The sequence below is a fragment of the Vulpes vulpes genome, chromosome X (assembly GCF_048418805.1).
Source record: "Vulpes vulpes isolate BD-2025 chromosome X, VulVul3, whole genome shotgun sequence".
In the NCBI taxonomy this organism is placed as follows: domain Eukaryota; kingdom Metazoa; phylum Chordata; class Mammalia; order Carnivora; family Canidae; genus Vulpes; species Vulpes vulpes.
This window is the reverse complement of record NC_132796.1, coordinates 43,427,291-43,446,355: the sequence shown is the minus strand read 5'-3', so window position 1 is coordinate 43,446,355 and position 19,065 is coordinate 43,427,291. Positions and strand designations below refer to the sequence as shown.

At 38.9% G+C, this 19,065-nt stretch overlaps 1 protein-coding gene across 4 annotated transcripts in view; it reads left to right on the top strand.

Annotated features, from left to right (window-relative positions):
• The window catches only part of PHF8 (PHD finger protein 8), a 109,682-nt gene that overhangs the window by 38,093 nt on the left and 52,524 nt on the right, over window positions 1–19,065 (top strand). For all 4 annotated transcript variants that reach the window (XM_025989164.2, XM_025989165.2, XM_072743378.1 and 1 more), the window contains 9 exons: window positions 54–139; window positions 509–617; window positions 4,546–4,706; window positions 5,334–5,475; window positions 6,901–7,087; window positions 9,102–9,264; window positions 15,249–15,336; window positions 15,691–15,797; window positions 17,302–17,393. In XM_025989164.2, coding sequence (XP_025844949.1) covers window positions 54–139; window positions 509–617; window positions 4,546–4,706; window positions 5,334–5,475; window positions 6,901–7,087; window positions 9,102–9,264; window positions 15,249–15,336; window positions 15,691–15,797; window positions 17,302–17,393 — 1,135 coding nt within the window. The remainder of the gene's footprint in view (window positions 1–53; window positions 140–508; window positions 618–4,545; window positions 4,707–5,333; window positions 5,476–6,900; window positions 7,088–9,101; window positions 9,265–15,248; window positions 15,337–15,690; window positions 15,798–17,301; window positions 17,394–19,065) is intronic.

Genomic DNA, 19,065 nt, shown 5'->3' with positions numbered 1-19,065 from the left:
CCTTATGAAAAATAACATTTTCATAAACCTTGGCCGATTTTTCTCTTTTCTAGTTGTGTTGGTGTTGAAGAGGAAAAGGCTGCTGACATTGACCTCTACCACTGCCCCAACTGTGAAGTCTTACATGGGCCCTCCATTAGTAAGTAGATCTTGAGGTTTCCAAGAGAAGGTGGTCCAGAGGTGAGACAAAGCTAAGGAAACTTGGAAGGGAGATTGCCTTTGCCTGAGCACTTGGGAAATAGCAAAAGCCTGTGCAGGCCCCACAGGCTAGCAGCTGCCCCACTGAGAGGGCAGAAGTACAGAGCTTTACCTCCCTAGGGACTTCCCCTGGAGGAAACCTCAAACTCACTAGGAACTTTCCTTGAGTTTGTGAGGGCCTCGTTGGCTCCAGGTGCTCCAAGAGGTTGTTAGATTGGAAGAGAATCAGGATCTGTTGAGGCCTTTATTCCTGGAACCATACATAGCTCATGGCCATTCTGACTCACAGTCTCTGTCTTTTCTGGCTTAGTGAAAAAACGCCGTGTATCTTCAAAAGGGCACGATACACACAAGGGGAAACCAGTGAAGACTGGAAGCCCTACATTCATTCGAGAGCTCCGGAGTAGGACCTTTGACAGGTGAGGGTTGGTACATGCCAGGGCTCTGGGAAGCTAGGATCTGTCTCTTTCCAATTTTCCCACTGGCTGCCCTATCAGATGCCTCCCTGACTTGGGAATGTCTGCAGGGCTCTGCCTGTTCCCTCTGGGGAGGGATCTTCTGTTTTAGTCATTTTCTAAGAAACATTGTTAGAGTTTCATTTGACATGCAGTGTATGTTAATGTCCACTTGTAAAAACTTCTGGTAGATTGGGAATCAGTTTTTGCCTCTTAGGAGAGGGTATTTGCATGCACCCAAGAAATGCTTCAACTAAGAGTCTAAAGATCAGAAAGTTTAATTCTCTCATTTAGAGAAAAGGAAACTCTTTTTAAAAAATATTTTATTGGGGATCCCTGGGTGGCTCAGTGGTTTAGCGCCCGGGATCGAGTCCCATGTCAGGCTCCCGGCATGGAGCCTGCTTCTCCCTCCTCCTGTGTCTCTGCCTCTCTCTCTTTCTCTCTCTATGTCTATCATAAATAAATAAATCAATCTTTAAAAAATACTTTATTTAAATTTAATTTTCCAACATATAGTATAACACCCAGTTTTCATCCCATCAAGTGCCCTCCTTAGTGCCCATCACTCAGTTACCCCATCCCCCCACACTCCTCCCCTTCTGCAACCTTTTGTTTCCCAGAGTTGGGAGTCTCTCATGGTTTGTCTTCCTCTCTAATTTTTCCCCCACTAAGTTTCCCTCCTTTCCCTTAGAGTCCCTTTCACTATTTAAAAGGAAGCTCTTTAAAATTTAAATGTTTGAGTGATCATGTATTTCTTTTAAATCCAAAAAATTTTTCCTTTTTAATCTGTTTTTTTTAATTTTTTAATTTTTATTTCTGAATTAAACTCTGTGCCCAAAATGAGACATGAACTCACAACCCTGAGATCAAGAGTCACATGCTGTACTGACTGAGCCAGCCAGGTGGTGTTTTCCCTTTTAAAAATATTAAAATGGGCTTATTAAAAATAAATTACATGAACAAAAATGAATTAGAAAAGAAATGAATAAAGCGCTCTCTTTTGCTTAGTTTTTAATTCATGCAACCATTTTCAGCTTTCCTGTAATTGAAATGTTATTTAGAATTATGTATCTTCAACTTAATATTCCTTGATTTGTTTTTTCAGGGGCAGCGAGTCTCCTTTCTACTCCCTCAGATCCCTTCCCTAGTTACCAACGTCTTGTGCATTTTTTAAGAAATAGGTTTTGCTTAAATAAACGTCTTTGTGTGTGTGTGTGTGTGTATCCTGCTTTTTAAAAAAAGCATAAATACACTCTGTATTCTGCATCTTGCTTTTTTTAGCCTAAATTATATATCTTGGAGATTAATCCATAACAGCATATACAGATGTTTTTCATTTTTCATGGATGTTTAGTATTCCATTGTAGGGATATATAATTTATTTAACCAGTCTTCTATTAATGAACATTTAAATTGATTCTAATATTTTGGTGTTAGAAAAAAGTGCTGCAGTGAATGTCTTTGTACTTAAGTTTTTGCATATGTGGATAAGTATATGTGTAGCTTTACTACCTAAAAGCGAAATTGCTAGATCAAAGACCATATGCTTTAAAAATGTTGATGAAAACACTAATTCAAAAAGGTATATGCACTCCAGAGTTTCCTTGTAGGAAATTTTAATCTTAATTTTTAATTTTTATGTAGTCAATTTTATTTATTACTATTTTAAATTACTACTGGGCCTGGTCTCATGTTTTTTTCTGCTATTCTATGACTTCATTTTTTTCAATTTAATCTTAGATCCATCTAGAATTATATAAAGAATGAGATAGACATTGAGCTTAATATTTTTCCAGATGTTTGTTTCAACACAACTTGGTCAATAGTTTATCTTTCTCCAGCATGGTTTTTTAAAAATGTTTTCTAGTTAACTAAGTATGTGTTGAGAAAGTGGTTGTAAAAATTGTTTTTTTTAATCAGTCTTATCATTTTTTCTTTTTTAAGTTTATTTTAATTCCACTGTAGTTAACATACAGTGTTATATTAGTTTCAGGTGTATGATATAGTGATTTCAACAATTCTATGCATTACTCAGTACTCATCATAATAAGTGTAGTCTTAATCCTTGTCACTTATTTCACCAATCCCCCACCTATCTCCCCTCTGGTAGCCATCAGTTTGTTCTCTATAGTTAAGAGTCTGTTCTTTGGTTTGTCTCTTCATTTTTCCTTTGTTTTGTTTCTTAAATTCTATATGTAAGTAAATTCATATGGTATTTGTCTTTCTCTGACTGATTTATTTCCCTTAGCATTATACTCTGTAGGTCCATCCATGTCATTGCAAAAGGCAAGATTTCATTCCTTTTTATGGTTGAATAATAGTTATTGTATGTGTGTGTGTGTGTGTGTGTGTGTGTGTGGATAGATATATAGATAGATGGATAGCACATCTTCTTTATCCATTTATCTAGTTTTTAAAAATACTATTTTTATTTTTTTACGTGTTCTTAAAAGATTTTATTTATTTATTCATGAGATACACAAAGAGGCAGAGACATAGGCAGAGGGAGAAGCAGGCTCCCTGGAGCCTGATGCAAGACTCCATCCCAAGACCCTGGGATCATGACCTGAGCCAAAGGCAGATGCTCACCACTAAGCCACCCAGGTGCCCCTATGTATTATTTTTAAAGATTGTGTTTATTTATTTGACAGCATGAGCGAGGGGGAGGGGCAGAGGGAGAAGCACTCCTTGCTGAGCAGGGACCCTGACTTGGGGCTAGATCCCAGGACCCTGGGATCATGACCTGAGCTGAAGGCAGATGCTTAACTGACTGAGCCACCCAGCTGCTCCTATTCATTTGTCTATTGAATGACACTTAGGCTGCTTCCATAATTTGGCTATTTTAAATAATGCGGCAATAAATATAAGGGTGTATATACCCTTTTGAATTAGTGTTTCTGTATTCTTTGGGCAAAATACCCACTAGAGTGATTACTGGATCATATGGTAGTTCTATTTTTATTTTTTTGAGGCACTTCATAGTGTTTTCCATAGTGGCTGCACCAGTTTCTATTCCCATCAGCAGTGCATAAGGGTTCCTTGTGGTGTGTTTGTCCACATCCTTGCCAACACTGGTTTCTTTTATTTTTGATTTTAGCCATTCTGACAGGTGTGAGGTGATATCTCACTATATTTTGGATTTGCATTTCTCTGGTGATGAGTGATGTTGAACATCTTTTCATGTGTCTGTTGGCCATGTGTATGTCTTCTTTGACATGTCTTCTGCCCATTTTTAAATTGGATTACTTGTGTTTTTTTGTGTTGAGTTTTGTAAGTTCTTTGTATATTTTGGATACTAACCCTTTATTGGATATGTCATTTGCATATTAGTCTTTTCTATTTGCCAATATATATTTTTTTAATTTTTAAAAAGACTTTATTTATTCATGAGAGACAGAGAGAGAGGTAGAGATATAGGCAGAGGGAGAAGCAGGCTCCCTGTGGGGAGCCCAATGCAGGACTCCATCCCGGGACTCCGGGATCACACCCTGAGCCGAAGGCAGATGCTCAACCATTAAGCCACTCAGGCATCCCTTTGTCAATTTTTTAAATGGGTGATGCTGCTTTGGGTTTGAGTAAATTAGTTAAATTTGCAGATACATCTTTTTTTTTTTTCTGAGCAGGCTGTTGGCTGATTTTTTCTTTTGCCATCCAAAGAAGAGTACCCTATTGACAAAATATCCTTGGTTAAGCTCCCCGCCTCTGCCAATGACCAGGCTCCTTGCCTAGGATAGGTCATTTCTTCCTTGGCACATGAGGTGTATGCCATTAGTTGCTAACCCACCTTAAGGTCCACGAAGGAATGCCCCACCTCTTGGCTGAATGGCAGCATCAATGAGGCCTTCAGTGGCAGAGCCTCTGGGGCTCAGTCTTTCTCTCATGTGGCCCACAGCTCAGATGAAGTGATTCTGAAGCCCACTGGAAGTCAGCTGACTGTGGAATTTCTGGAAGAGAATAGCTTCAGTGTGCCCATCCTAGTCTTGAAGAAGGATGGATTGGGGATGACGTTACCCTCACCATCATTCACTGTGAGGGATGTGGAACACTATGTTGGTAAGCATCATGGACCCTTTTAACTGTGACATTGTTTATTCCCATCAAGTCCTGTGACTCTTCCCCTCCAGTTTACCTTTGCATTTCTTTTCAGTCATCTTGGAAATCTGAGGTAAAGTGATTTATCCAGAGTCATTCTTTGGCAAAACTAGAACCAAAATCCTGCTTTTCTTTTCCTTTTCCTCCTCATAGGCCACAACCCCCCAGGCTGAGCACCACCCCCTCCCGACCTTTTTCTTACCTGGGGAATTCCAGGGATCTTGGTGGTCTCTCTACTGTTGAGATGAGAAAACCTTTGACTTTCACCCTCATGTTCCAGTTGTCTTCTGGGCATGAGTTTTTGGAGATAGGAAGAGAAGTGAGGAAATTGGGCCCAGGCATGTGGATTATATCATGAGTGAGGCTGTATGTCAGGCTGTTCTGTTGCTCTAGCAGGCCTGGACCCAGCACATAGATCTAAGGAGAGTGTGAGGGATTCCTACCCCTGCCTCCCAAACATGCACACAGAAATATAGTGTCTGAGGTGAGAAGTTTTGAGTGTCTGTCCATTCTAGGGACAGGTGAGGAGGGGAGGGAGGCTTCCCTGGTCCAAGACCACTTGGTACAGAACTCATCCCTTTATTCTAGGTTCTGACAAAGAGATTGATGTGATTGATGTGACCCGCCAGGCCGACTGCAAGATGAAGCTTGGTGATTTTGTGAAGTATTACTATAGTGGGAAGAGGGAAAAAGTCCTCAACGTCATTAGTTTGGAATTCTCTGATACCAGGTAGGAGGGGCAGGGGTAAGTAAAAAGCCTAACAAAGTCCTGGAACTTGTGATATACTGAGTATAAGTGTCCCTTTCCCTTCCTCTTGGTCGTTTCTTCCTTTGGGATGATGAGCTATTTTACACGTTCTAGGGTAGATGGGTCACATTATGACAACCAAATTGTGTTTCTCTTCTACAGTTTTTATCAATTGAATAGAGAATACAGTACCTATTTTAATTATTTTTTGTCTCCTTCAAGACCTAGGACAGCTTTCTATGACCTTTTTTGGGATTTAGATTGTGGCATGGTCACTGTTTAACTCCAAGGATAGGTCCTCTGTTCCTGGAAATAGACTTGCTGAATTAATTCCAAGTAGTTTCTCTAAGGATAAGGTTTCTTAGATTTAAAAGAAAAAAAAAAAGCTGATAACCTTTAAATGATTCTGTGTGAACTCATGCACTCAGTAGATACATGTAGTCTTCTCTGTGCTCAGAACTGTAGGAAATCTCCTAAAATTGTAACATATCTTTTTGCACTTAGAAAGCTACTGTCTGATTACTTTTTTAACTTTCAATTTTGACATTAGAGATTTACAGGAAGTTGCAAAAAATATGCAGAGAGGTCCTGTGTATTCTTAAGCTAGTTCCCGTGAATGGCAACATCTTACATAACTGTAGTACCATTAAAACCCTTGCTGTTGTTTTTAACATATGGAGTTAACAACCTGACGGAGTTAACAACCTGAGGATTTTTTTAAAAATGTATGTTTGTAACTCACTTCATATTGAAAGACTATTTGAATTAGCTTCCAGAGATACAGAGGGGGAAAAAAATAGACAAAATTAGAACCAAAGGAAAATAAAAGTGGGAAAATAGAATGTATCTGGTGGGTAATCTGTACACAAAATATATGTATGAGTGTTTGGATAGTTGGTAGAGAAGGACTGTAGAGTTTTCTGTGAATTTCCTGAAGGTCAGGAAAGGGAGGGGAGTGCAAAATTATAAGGTTTGTGGTTTTATATAAGGTAAAAACACGCAGATGTTTGGGGGAAGCACTTCTTTACCTGAAACTGAGCCCTTGAGAGGTTTCTCTAATGGTTCCTCATAAAGAAGACACTATGAGATGGAGACAATACAATGATTGTTTTTGACCAATTGCCAAATAAGTGGACCCAGGTCAGGGGAGCTATGAGCATTTAGTAGAGGAAATGATCTCCTTTGACTGGGAAATGCTGTGGAGCTAGTACTTGGGACTTCTAGAGCTGAGTGGAATGAAGATGCTGACCAGACTTACAAAGATAAGGGTCTTATTGTCCTTGGGGATTCTGTGGAAAGAGCTTCTTTTTCTTACTTGACTCTCACTGGGATGGGGAACATTTTATTCAGTCTTTAACCTTAAATTCCTAATCAACTGACATCTACTTTCCACCCCTTCCTTGCTAGGCTTTCTAACCTTGTGGAAACTCCCAAGATTGTTCGGAAGCTCTCATGGGTGGAGAACCTCTGGCCAGAGGAGTGTATATTTGAGAGGCCCAATGTGCAGAAGTACTGCCTCATGAGTGTGCGGGATAGCTATACAGACTTCCACATTGACTTTGGTGGCACTTCAGTCTGGTACCATGTCCTCAAGGTAGGAATGAATGTGACTTCTAGAGGCAGCCTGGCCTTGGGCCTCCCTGTTTGTTTCAGGTGGCACCACAAAATAGGCTGCTGAGGTCTACCTGCCTCCCAGATTCTATTTGGGTGACATTTCCATATAACTACTCTATTGGGGTTGGGTACTTGGTGGATATGCCATATAAACTGTCTCTAGTTTCGATGCTTAATATTTTTTTGAATAGCCTAAAGTTTTCTCTGACTGTTAATCTTAATTAAGCCAATCCATACTTCTATCACTATGTATGGAAATGTCTGTATTTGCTGCAGAAGTTCTTGGTAACATGAGAAATTTCCCCTCCCCCCATCTTTATTGAAGCATAATTTGTGTATGATATAATTAGTCTATTCCAAGTGTATAGTTTGATGAGTTTTGACAATTATATGTAGTCACATAACTGTCACTATCATCAAGATAGATATATGACAATTTTTTAAATATAAACTGTCCCATGGGTAGTTTCACTTTTAGTGGTTGTTAAAATTTTGTAATTAGCATATTGATTGTGAGTGACTATGGAAGGATTTTTGAAGTCTGGAAAACAAATTTCGTAAGTAATTTTTATTCTTTTCCACCATCATACTATTTATTTTTCTTATCCAAAATGCCAGGGAAAGAGCAGAAAATTTGGATATGGCTCTTGTCCAAATGATCATGAATCCTAAACTAGTTGTTGCCATTGGTTTAGCATGAAATTAGAGCATGTAAATCACTATTATGCAAATGTTAGATTTAACTTTTTAATTTTATTTTGAGAGAGAGAGAACACAAGTAGGAAGGGCAGAGGGAGAAGAAGAGAGAATCTTAAGCAGACTCCACACTGGGTGTGGAGCCCCTTGTGGAGCTTGATCTCACCACCATGAGATCATGACTTGAGCTGAAACCAAGAGTCAAACACTTAAATGACAGTGCCACTCAAGTGCCCCTAACTTTTTTTATTTTAAAATAATTCCTGTTTTATAGAAAAATTGCAAAATGGTAGAATTCCTTTGTGCCCTTCACTTAGATTTCCCAATGTCACCATTTTATTATATTCTTTCTCTAAAGCAAACATAATAAAATAGTTCTGTTTTTTTCTAAAACTTTTGAGAGCGGTTACAGATGTGGTGTCTCTTTATCTGGTGATAAATCAGTGTATTTCTTGAAAATAAGGGCATTCTCTTACATAACCACAGTATAGTTATCAAATTCGGAAGATTGATATTGATATAATGCTATAACTAACCTACAGATCTGATTCAAATTTCTTCACTTGTACAATAGGTAATTTTTAGTGTTGTTGCTTTTCTACATTGAAATTCATTTTCATGAAATAGTGGTTAAACTAATCAAGCTGTAGGTTGGGGATATTTTCGTAGTAGTGGGATTTTGTTTCTTTTCTGCCAAATAATCTATCTGGTGATTGTCCAGGCAAAACATAATTAAGAAATAAAATGTTTTTCCAACAGATAATCACTTAACATATAATCTTCTAGAAGTCCTTAAGCAGTTACTGAACTTTAAAACTTTTATTAGCTTTGATTGCGAATGTGAGAAGCAACATTCTCTGTAAACGGCATTTAAAGGCAAATTCAATTTTCTATTCATCAATAATGTGGATTTAGAATCTCCCAGGGAAAAAAATATCCTAGGGCTAGTAGTAGTATTGATCTATTCATCTGTAGAAGCCATTTCTCATTTGGTATTGCATCTAAAATAGGAGCTTTGGGGGTACATTTGTCCTAAGTTGAACAATTTTGTTTGAAATGCCCTTTCCAAATAATTTTTGTCAATCTTATAGAAGCTGAAAAGCACAAAGTGTACTACAAAGGGACCTTTTGAAGTTTTTCAAATTCACATAAAAATGATTCTTGGATAGGTTTGGGAAAGAATTCTGTCATATTACATGGTCTTGGGGCATGAGAGAGAATATTCTTTTGGAGACCCTCTGAAGGATTTTTCTGGAAACTCTTGATATTTTTGGCACTTCAACCTCTTTTTATTTCAGGGTGAGAAGATATTCTACCTGATCCGCCCAACAAATGCCAACCTGACTCTCTTTGAGTGCTGGAGCAGCTCCTCTAACCAGAATGAGATGTTCTTTGGGGACCAGGTGGACAAGTGCTATAAGTGTTCCGTGAAGCAAGGACAGACACTTTTCATTCCTACAGGTCTTCCCTGGGCCCCTCTGGGATGGTTTCACGAGGGCGGGAAGAGAAAGGGAGGTTGTGGCACCAGAGCCAACCCCTTCCCATGATGTATTGATCTGATTATGTGGGATATTCCTTCCATATCAGCTGACTCAGAACTGGACCTCAAGAAAATTCACATGATGGCCAGTGGGAAGCATGATTACTTGATGAGGCTGCAAGTGAGAAGGTCCAGGAAAAGGTTGATGGACTCCCTTGCACTGGGCTGATGTCACTTTGGTAGACAGAAAGAGAATATATCTCTCAGCCCCATGACTCTAGGGATAGTGGCTGGGAGGCTGGCAATGCAGGCTATAAATCAGAATGACCTGGAGTGAGGGTAGGACTTTTCCTCCCTAAACAATACATGCCTAGAATTATGAATTTGTAGGTCTAGGGTGGGATCTGAGTGTGTGTTTTGAAAAAGTGCTCTCAGTTGTCTCAGTTTGGGGAAGCTGACATCTTTATTGAGTTTTCCATGAACCCAGTATGTCTGTCTATATAGATTTTCCTTGATTTTTTAATTTTCATTCTTTGATTTCAGAATTAATGTTAAATTTTCTCAAAACTGGTAGAATTCTCTAGTGCAGTCACATGGACCTGGAGATTTCTTTTTTGAGGTTTTAATTTAACATTTTATTTCCTTAAACTTCGGTAGGCTATTCAAATTATCTGTTTCATATAGAGTGAGCTATGGTAGTTATACTTTTCAAGGAATTGGTCTATTTTATCAAAGTTGTCAAATTTATGTAGTTGTTTGTAGTATTTCCTTACTATCCTTTTGATGTCTTCCATGTCTTTACTGATATTCTCTGCTTCATTCCTGGTATTATTTATTTGTGCTTTCTCTTATTCTGTGTCAGTCTTTATGGAGGTTTGCCAATTTTTGAAGTTTTTAAAGAAACTTTATCTTTTGCTTTTATCTTTTTCCTTCCTTCTCCTTGCTGTCTTGAGACAGAAGCTTAGATTACTGATTTCAGATTTCCCTCTTTTCTAATGTAAGCATTTAGTGCTATAAGTTCCCCCTCAGCACTGATTTAACTGTCACATATTTTGATATATTGTATTTTCATTTTCATTTAGCTACATGTACTTTTAGAAAAATTGAATGTAATTGACACAACATAGAACTTAACATGTTAGGAGCGCCTGGATGGATGGCTCACTCCGTTAAGCACTGGACTCTTGATTTTGGCTCAGGTCATGATTCAGGGTTGTGAGAAAGGGAATAAAGGGGAAAGGAGAAAAAATAAGTGGGAAATATTAGAAAGGGAGACAAAACATGGAAGACTCCTAACTCTGGGAAACGAACTAGGGGTGGTGGAAGGGGAGGAGGGTGGGGGGTGGGGGTGACTGGATGGCAGGCACTGAGGTGGGCACTTAATGGGATGAGCACTGGGTGTTATTCTGTATGTTGGCAAATTGAACATCAATAAAAAATAAATTTATTATTAAAAAACAAGGGTGCAGTTCAGCTTTGTTTTTTTTTTTTTTTAGAGGAGAGAGAGGGGAGCAGAGGGAGGGGCAGAGGGAGATCTGATGTAGGCCCCACACAGAGTGCAGAGCCCCACATAGGGCTTGAACTCACAACCCTGGGCCATGACCTGAGCCATAGTCAAGAGTTGAACACCTAACCAACTAAGCCACCCAGGTGCCCCAGTGCAGTTCAGTTTTTTAAAAAAAATATATTTACAAGGTTGTGTATCCATTACCACTATCTAATACCAGGAAATTTTCATCACTTCAAAAAGAAATCCTGTACCCATTAGCAGTTATTCCTCATTCCTTCCACTCCTCCTCCCACCCCTGTCAACCACCTTTGTCCATTTTTTTAGATTTTTAAAATTTATTCGTGAGAGACACAGAGAGAGCCAGAGGGAGAAGCAGGCTCTACGCAGGGAGCCTGATGTGAGACTCAATCCAGGGACTCCAGGATCACGCCCTGAGCCAAAGGCAGACGCTCAGCCACTGAATCACCCAGGTGTCCCTTGTCCATTCTTTGTATATGGATTTGTCCTGAGTATTTCATATAAAAGGAATCATTCAGTTTTTGGTCCTTTGTGTCTGGCTTTTTCACTCAGTAAAATATTTTCAAGGTTCATCCATGTTATAGCATTTGTCAGTACTTATTCTTTAAATGGCTGAATCATATGCCACTGCATGGATATACCACATTTTGTTTATCCTTTCAACATCTTAATAGATATTTGGGTTGTTTTCACTTTTTGACTATAATGAATAATGCTGCTGGGAACAATCATGTATGAGTTTTTGTGTTCATGTATAATTTCAGTTCTCTTGGGTACATACCTACAAAAGGAATTGCTGAGTCATATGTTAACTCTGTTTTAACTTCTTGAGGAATTGCCAAAATGTTTCTAAAGCACCTACACCATTTTACAGTCCCACTAGCAATTTATGAGGGTCTCAACTTTTCTACATCCTCCCCAACACTTGTTCTTGTCTGTCTTTGTGATTATAGCCATTCTAGTACATGTGAAGTGGTATCTCATTGAGATATTAATTTATGTTTCCATAATGACTGTAAATGTTGAACATTTCATGTGCTTATTGGACATTTGTATATCTTTTTATGTAGAAGTGTCTATTCAAAACTTGCCCATTTTTTAATTAGGTAATTTGTTTTTTTTTATTATTGAGTTGTAGAAGTTCTTTATATATTTTGGTTATTAGACCTTATCATCATATATGTGATTTGAAAATATTTTATCTCTTGTCACTTTCATGAGAGTGTCCTATGAAGAACAAAAGTCCAGTTTATCTACTTTTTAAAAAAGATTTTATTTATTCATGAGAGACACACAGAGAGAGGCAGAGACATAGGCAGAGGGAGAAGCAGGCTCCCCACGGAGAGCCTAATGCAGGACTCCATCCCAAGACCCTGGATCACAAACTGAGCCAAAGGCAGATGCTCAACCACTGAGCCACCCAGATGTCATCTACTTTTTTCTTTATTTGCTTGTACTTTTGGTGTCATATCTAGGAGATCATTGCCTGATTCATAATTTAAGGTCATGAAGATTTACCTTTGTTTTCTTCTAATAGATTTGTAGTTATGGTTATTACATTAGGTCTTTTATCCATTTCAAGTCAACTTTTGCATATGGTATGAGGGAAGGGTCCAATTTCATTCTTTTTCATGTGGCTGTCCAGTTGTCCCAGAATCATTTGAAAAGACTATTATTTCCCCTTTGAATTGTCTTGATACCTTTGTCCAAAATCAATTGACCATAGATGTATTGATTTATTTCTGGGCTTTGAATGAATTATATTCCATTCATCTTTATGTCTGTCCTCATGACACTATCACACTATTTCAATTATTCTACATTTGTTGTATTTTTTTTATTTATTTTTTTTGTAAGTCTTAAAGGAAGGAACTGTTAGCCCTCCAACTTGGTTCTCCATTGTCTTTATTTTGTTGAGTCCATCTGTTTCATTATTTATTTCAGATATGGTATTTTCCAGTTCTAAAATTTCCATTTGTTTCTTATTTATATCTTCTTTTTCTTTTTTCTTTTTTTTAATTTTTATTTATTTATGATAGTCACAGAGAGAGAGAGAGAGAGAGAGAGGCAGAGACATAGGCAGAGGGAGAAGCAGGCTCCATGCACCAGCAGCCTGACGTGGGATTCGATCCCAGGTCTCCAGGATCACGCCCTGGGCCAAAGGCAAGCACCAAACCGCTGCGCCACCCAGGGATCCCTATATCTTCTTTTTCTTATTTTATTTCAAGCATGTTTATACTTGTTCATTGAAGCATTCTTATGATAGCGCCTTTAAAATTGTCATATAGGGATGCCTGGCAAGCTCAGTCAGTTAAGCATCTGCCTTCAGTTTAGGTCATGGTCTCAGGGTCCTGGGATTGAGCCAAGCATCAGCCTTCCTGCTCAGTGGGGAATCTGCTCGTCCTTCTCCCTCTGCCTCTCCCCCAATTGTGTGTGCGTGCTCTCTCTCTCAAATAAATAAATAAAATAAAATAGTCATATAGTTTTAACATCTTTGTCTAATATTATATTGTATAATTCTGGATTTTCTTTTCTGTTGCACAGATCTGTTTGTCTATTCATATATCAATATCATGTTGATTACATTGGTTTTATATAGAATGTTTAATATATGGTGAGACAAGTTACCTTCCCCCACACCCATCTGCTTTTCTCTTTCATAGTTTTCTGTGCCCAGGTATTTATTCATTTATTTATTCATCTTTGAATCCTTTGCCTAATAGAGTGTCACATAATACCTTTTCGACCCTGGGCACTTAATAACTGTTTGATGAATTGAATTTGCCTATCAGAGATTTGAATTGTATTAATTCACTTATTGGTATGAAGTCCCATGAACTGGGTATAATCGAGTTAGTTTATAGCTAGTCGAGCTATATATATAATCGAGCTAGTTTATACGCATTGCATATCTACTGAATCCTCCCACATTGGGCTAAGTGCTAGAGACAAAAGGTCAATATGGCCATTTCAGTATCATGTTTTGAATATTTTATATGTTTTTGAATGTTATATAAATGGAATCATACTAGATAATAATTCTCAACTTGCTTTTTCTTCTGAACACTATTATGAGATTCACGTTGATACATGTTCACTCATGTTACTTACTTTCCAGTATTCTGTTGTATGAGTATATGGCAATTTATCCATTCTCTGGTGGATGTACATTTCATGAAGGATTTTGTGTGGGGATGACATGGACAGATTTATTTTTATTTATTTATTTATTTATTTATTTATTTATTTATTTATTTATTTTATTTATTGTATTTTAGATCTGTCATTTAGGGTTGAGATGTGGAGGATAGATTTCAGAGATTGAGATTAGTATAGAGAGCAGTGGTTTGCAAACACTTTGGACTCAGGACCCCTCTATACTCTTTAATATTACTGAGGACCCAACAGAGTTTTTATTTATGTGGTTTATATTCATCAGTATTTACCGTATTATAAATTAAAACAGAAAAATTCCAAATACTTGTTTATTAATTGAGAAATTATAATCTCATTATGTGTTAGCATGAATAATTTTTATGAAAAATAACTTTTCAAATAAAAATCTAGTGGGAAGAATGGCATTTACATTTTTGCAAATCTTTTTAATGTCTGGATTAATAGAAAATGACTGGATCCTCAAATCTGCTTCTGCATGTTGTGATATCCTGTCATTTACCCTCTGGAAAACTCCACTGTATACTTGTGAGAGAATGAGGGTAAAAAAAGACAACCTCTTAGTATTATCATGGGCATAGTTTTGACCTTGCTAGGCTCTCAGGGAGTCTCAGAGTCCCAGCATTCCCTGGACCATACCTTGAGAACCACTGGTGTAGAGAAGCCAGTTTGAAGCTGTTGCAAGTAGCCTAGGTGACAGATAATGAGGGATCTGAACCAAGGCATTGGTAGGATGGATGGATGGATGGATGGATGGGGAAAGGGAGATGAATATGAGAAAGGTTTAAGAAGAAAAATTAGGTCTCAGAGGGTAGTGTAGAGTCAAGGGCAAGGAGAATGATTGAGTTCCAACTAGATGCATACTTTACAACCAACCTGTGAAGTAGATGTTTAGCTAGAAAATGGCAGACTTTGAACTCAGGTTTGTACAGCACAAGAGCTCTTTGTTTTATTTAGTTAAAAGGGAGAGACTTGGCAAGGAGGTGATGCCCTTTTAAGAGATGAGAGAGAAGATGGTTGAGGCAGCAGAGAGACTTGAAGTCGAGGGGAGGGAAATAGGAATTTAATAACCCCATATAAGTTGGTCCAGTTCAGGTTTCTAATGGTGGCAGCATAGGTGATGGGAGAGTGGAGGAGCCAGAACTTTCTGAGTCAATGCTGGCTTGCCTGCTCTAAGGAGTTGTGTTTGAGCTGAGTGGGACAGTGCTGTCCAGAGGAAGTAAGGCACTCTGCCAGCTATGATTTTGTCATGTTACACTGCAGGATGGATCCATGCTGTGCTGACCCCCGTGGACTGCCTCGCCTTTGGAGGGAACTTCTTACACAGCCTTAACATCGAAATGCAACTCAAGTGAGTGCTGAAACCATTGTGATCCCACGTTGGCTATTCCCATCTGCTGGGGTCCTTGGGTTCTCCCCTCTAGTGAGGAGTGCAATATAGAGGATGCGAGATGATCAGAAAGAAATAGATATTGGTTCCTGATAATGATCAGTGTGAGGATGAATACCCCTTCCTCACTTAGTCATTTATGTGACTTTGGGCAAGTCCCATAACCTTTGAGCTCAAGTTCCCTAACCTACAAAGTTGGATTTGACAGGGTAGTGGTGATGATTAGAGTTAATGAATACAAAGCATTCAGAACAATACCTGATACATAGTAGGTGCTCAGTAAACAGGATCTCTATTGTCATGTGCTTCTTCTAGAGCCTATGAGATTGAGAAGCGGCTGAGCACAGCAGACCTCTTCAAGTTTCCTAACTTTGAGACCATCTGTTGGTATGTGGGAAAGCACATCCTGGACATCTTTCGAGGTATGGATCCCTTTGCCAGCTGCCCCTTTTGCCCTGCTGAGTCTGAGCATGCATGCATGTATATGTACATGCACATAACCATCACCTCAGTGAAGATGCAGTACTGTTCCATCACCACAGAGATCTCCCTAGTGTGCTACTCCTTTATAGTCTCACCCACCCATTCCCCTTGCACTGTCCATAACTTCTGGAAACTGCCAATCTGCTTTTCCATCTCCATAATTTTGTCATTAAAGGATGCTATAAAAATGGAATCATATAGTGTGTAATCTTTTGAGATTGGCTCTTTTACTAAGTATAATGAAAGGTAGAGTGTGGATTTTAACTTTATTTAGCAAAGGTGGGTGAGAAAATTGAATCACAGTGAAATTATCCCTATTTCCTGCTAATTGAAGACTCAATCTGGACAGTCTGTTTCCTGAATGTGCTTTCTGGGGATGGGGACAAGGCCCAGTCCTGACCATCCTGGCACCATTGTGTTGGTTCCCAGGTAGAAGCCAACCTGCTGGGATTCCTCTTTCCTGGTCTGTTTTGAAATAGAGCAGCTCCCTTGTTCAGACCTGGGATTCTTCAGGGTAACTTGACCATAAGGAGTCAGCATTTTAAAGCTGCAAAGAACTTCAGAGGCCAGGGTGCCTGAGTGACTCAATTGGTTAAGCATCTGATTCTTGGTTTCAGCTGAGGTTGTGAGATCAGGCCCCCTATTAGGCTCTGCGCTCAGTGGGAAGTCTGCTTGAGATTCTTTCACCTTCCTCCCTAATCCCTCCACTCCTCACCCTGCTCATGTGTGTATGCACATTCTCTCTCTCTCTCTCTCTCTCTCAAATAAATAAATAAACAAACAAACTTTAAAAAAAGAACCTCAGAGGCCGGTGAGTAGAGTCTCCTTCCCACTACGTCAGGCCCTCATTCTGCCACCTATTCAGGTTATCACTCAAGTGTTTAATCAGAGGCTAGATGACTAACCACTTATTACCTGTTCTGAACAGTTTAGTTCAGTAGAAAATTCTGTATTGAGCCAAAATTTGGCTTTTTGTCATAACCTCCTCCTGGAGTAACTTAGAATAAGGGTATTTATTAATGGCCCTTCAGATCTATGTAGGTGGCAATCATGGTCCTCCTGAGTGGTTACATTCTCTGTCAAGAGTCAGACAACCTCCAATGTGGTAGAAGGAACACAGGCCTCAGATTTAGATAGACACAGCTTCAGTTTTGTGCCCTTGGTTAAGTCTTTTTGCCTCTTTGAGCCTTCGTTTCCTGAACTGTAAAGTGAAGATGATGATATTTGGCTTAGAGGGTGGGTATAAGGATTAAATGAAAGAGTAGATATTAGATGTCTGGCATGTAGAAGGTACTCATTAAATGAACAGTATTATAAGAACTGAGATCTGGGGTTGTGCTTAGAACCTTGAGCATTTTTTCTGGTTGCCTGAAAAAAAGTAACAATTCCTTCACTTCCTGGCGTGGCTTCATTGACCTTCTGCCTTCCTCTTGCTCCATTTAGGTTTGCGAGAGAATAGGAGGCATCCAGCGTCCTACCTGGTGCATGGTGGCAAAGCTCTGAACTTGGCCTTTAGAGCCTGGACAAGGAAAGAAGTAAATATACACTTTTCTCTATGTCCTTAGAGTTTGCCCTCAGTAGGGACTGGCTTTGGGTATCTACCAAAAGATGCTTTGGGGAAGTAGAAGAGATGGGGGAGGCTTGTGGGCTCCTGGGGTTAGAATGGAGGACTGGGATAGGACTCCTTGGATTACATTTTCAAACCTTTTGTTCTGATTATAAAAAGAAATTAGAAAGACTACAGAAGAGTATGAGAAGGGAGAAACATCACCTGTAATTTTAACACTTGGAATTAACATTAACATTTGGATATATTTTCTTCTGGTCTTTTTTATATGAAACATGATTGCTATCACTCTGTACATACAATTTTGTATCTGAATTTGTTGACTTGTGTTCATTTTCCTGTGTCATCAAAGTTCTCCATTGTTAATAGCTAAATGATATTCTTTTGCAGGGATGTACCATCCTTACCTAACCACTTGTTTATTGTTGCTTTATTTATTTGTGGGGTAGTTACAGAAAATCATACAGTGACTGTCTATTTGCACCAACCTTTGTCCCTCATCTCTTGACTGTTGCTTCAGGATGGATTCCTAGAAGAGCAATTATTGGTTCAAAGTATATGAAAAAATGTAAGGCTCTTGATGCATACTGCCAAAAAGGCTTTTTAGAAATACACCAATATCCATCTGTCCAATTGAATACTAAACAGCTATAAAAGAGATTAAGGAAGTTTTCTCTATACTGATTTGGAAAGATCTCCAGAATTTGTCAGCTAAAGGCATAGAACCATGTGGATGATGTGCTACCTTATGTGTTAAAAGGGGGGAAATAAAAATTATATTTGTATGTGCTGAGGACACAATCTGGAGGGATGCAGAAGACAGTAATAAAAGTGATTACCTGTGGGTATGGGCTAATGGGACTGATGGCAGGGACAAATATATATTGAGGCTTTTCAATATATATATTTTTATATTTGATTTTTGACCTATGTAAATGAATTACCTACTCAACATGTTGACTTTAAAAAAAAACAATTTTAAGAAATGCAACAAAACAGAAGAAATATCAAGATGTTCTCTTATGCTTTTGATATTCTTCATAGACTTTCCCCCCTGCATACAGTGTCCCAAGGAGACCTTTTAGCCATTGTAGGCTTAACCTGCATAGTCTCCCCATTTCTGTTGCCAACTTTCCCCTCAGACATCATTGGACTTCATGTTTTGGGACTTCTCTTCTCCCTGGACATAACTGCATCTGGGCCTTAGCCTACTCTTCTATTTCTCCACATCGCTCAGGTGTGGCTACCTTCTGACCACTGCCCCCCACCCCGCCTCCCGACCATGAAGTGACCTTCAGAGTGACTCTGTCCCAGGAACAACAAAGGAGAGGGATGAATCCTCAATACTCATGCCTTGAGCCAGGATGACCCCAAATAGCATGGCCAAGGGGAGCTGAAGAAGAGTAGGACACAGATCTGAGGAGCCCATTCTCATGGAAGTAGTCTTTTGTGAAGATTACTTCCGTGGGAGGTACTTGCTCCCTCACCTTTCCAGAGCCACTGGGCCTGGAGGAGGGAGCTATTAAATTTATCCAGCTAGATCACATGGATCCTCAGACCCTACCCCTATCCAGCCACCAAAATAGATTCCAGATAGATTAAAAGAATTAAAGTGATAAAGAATCAAACCATGGGAAATA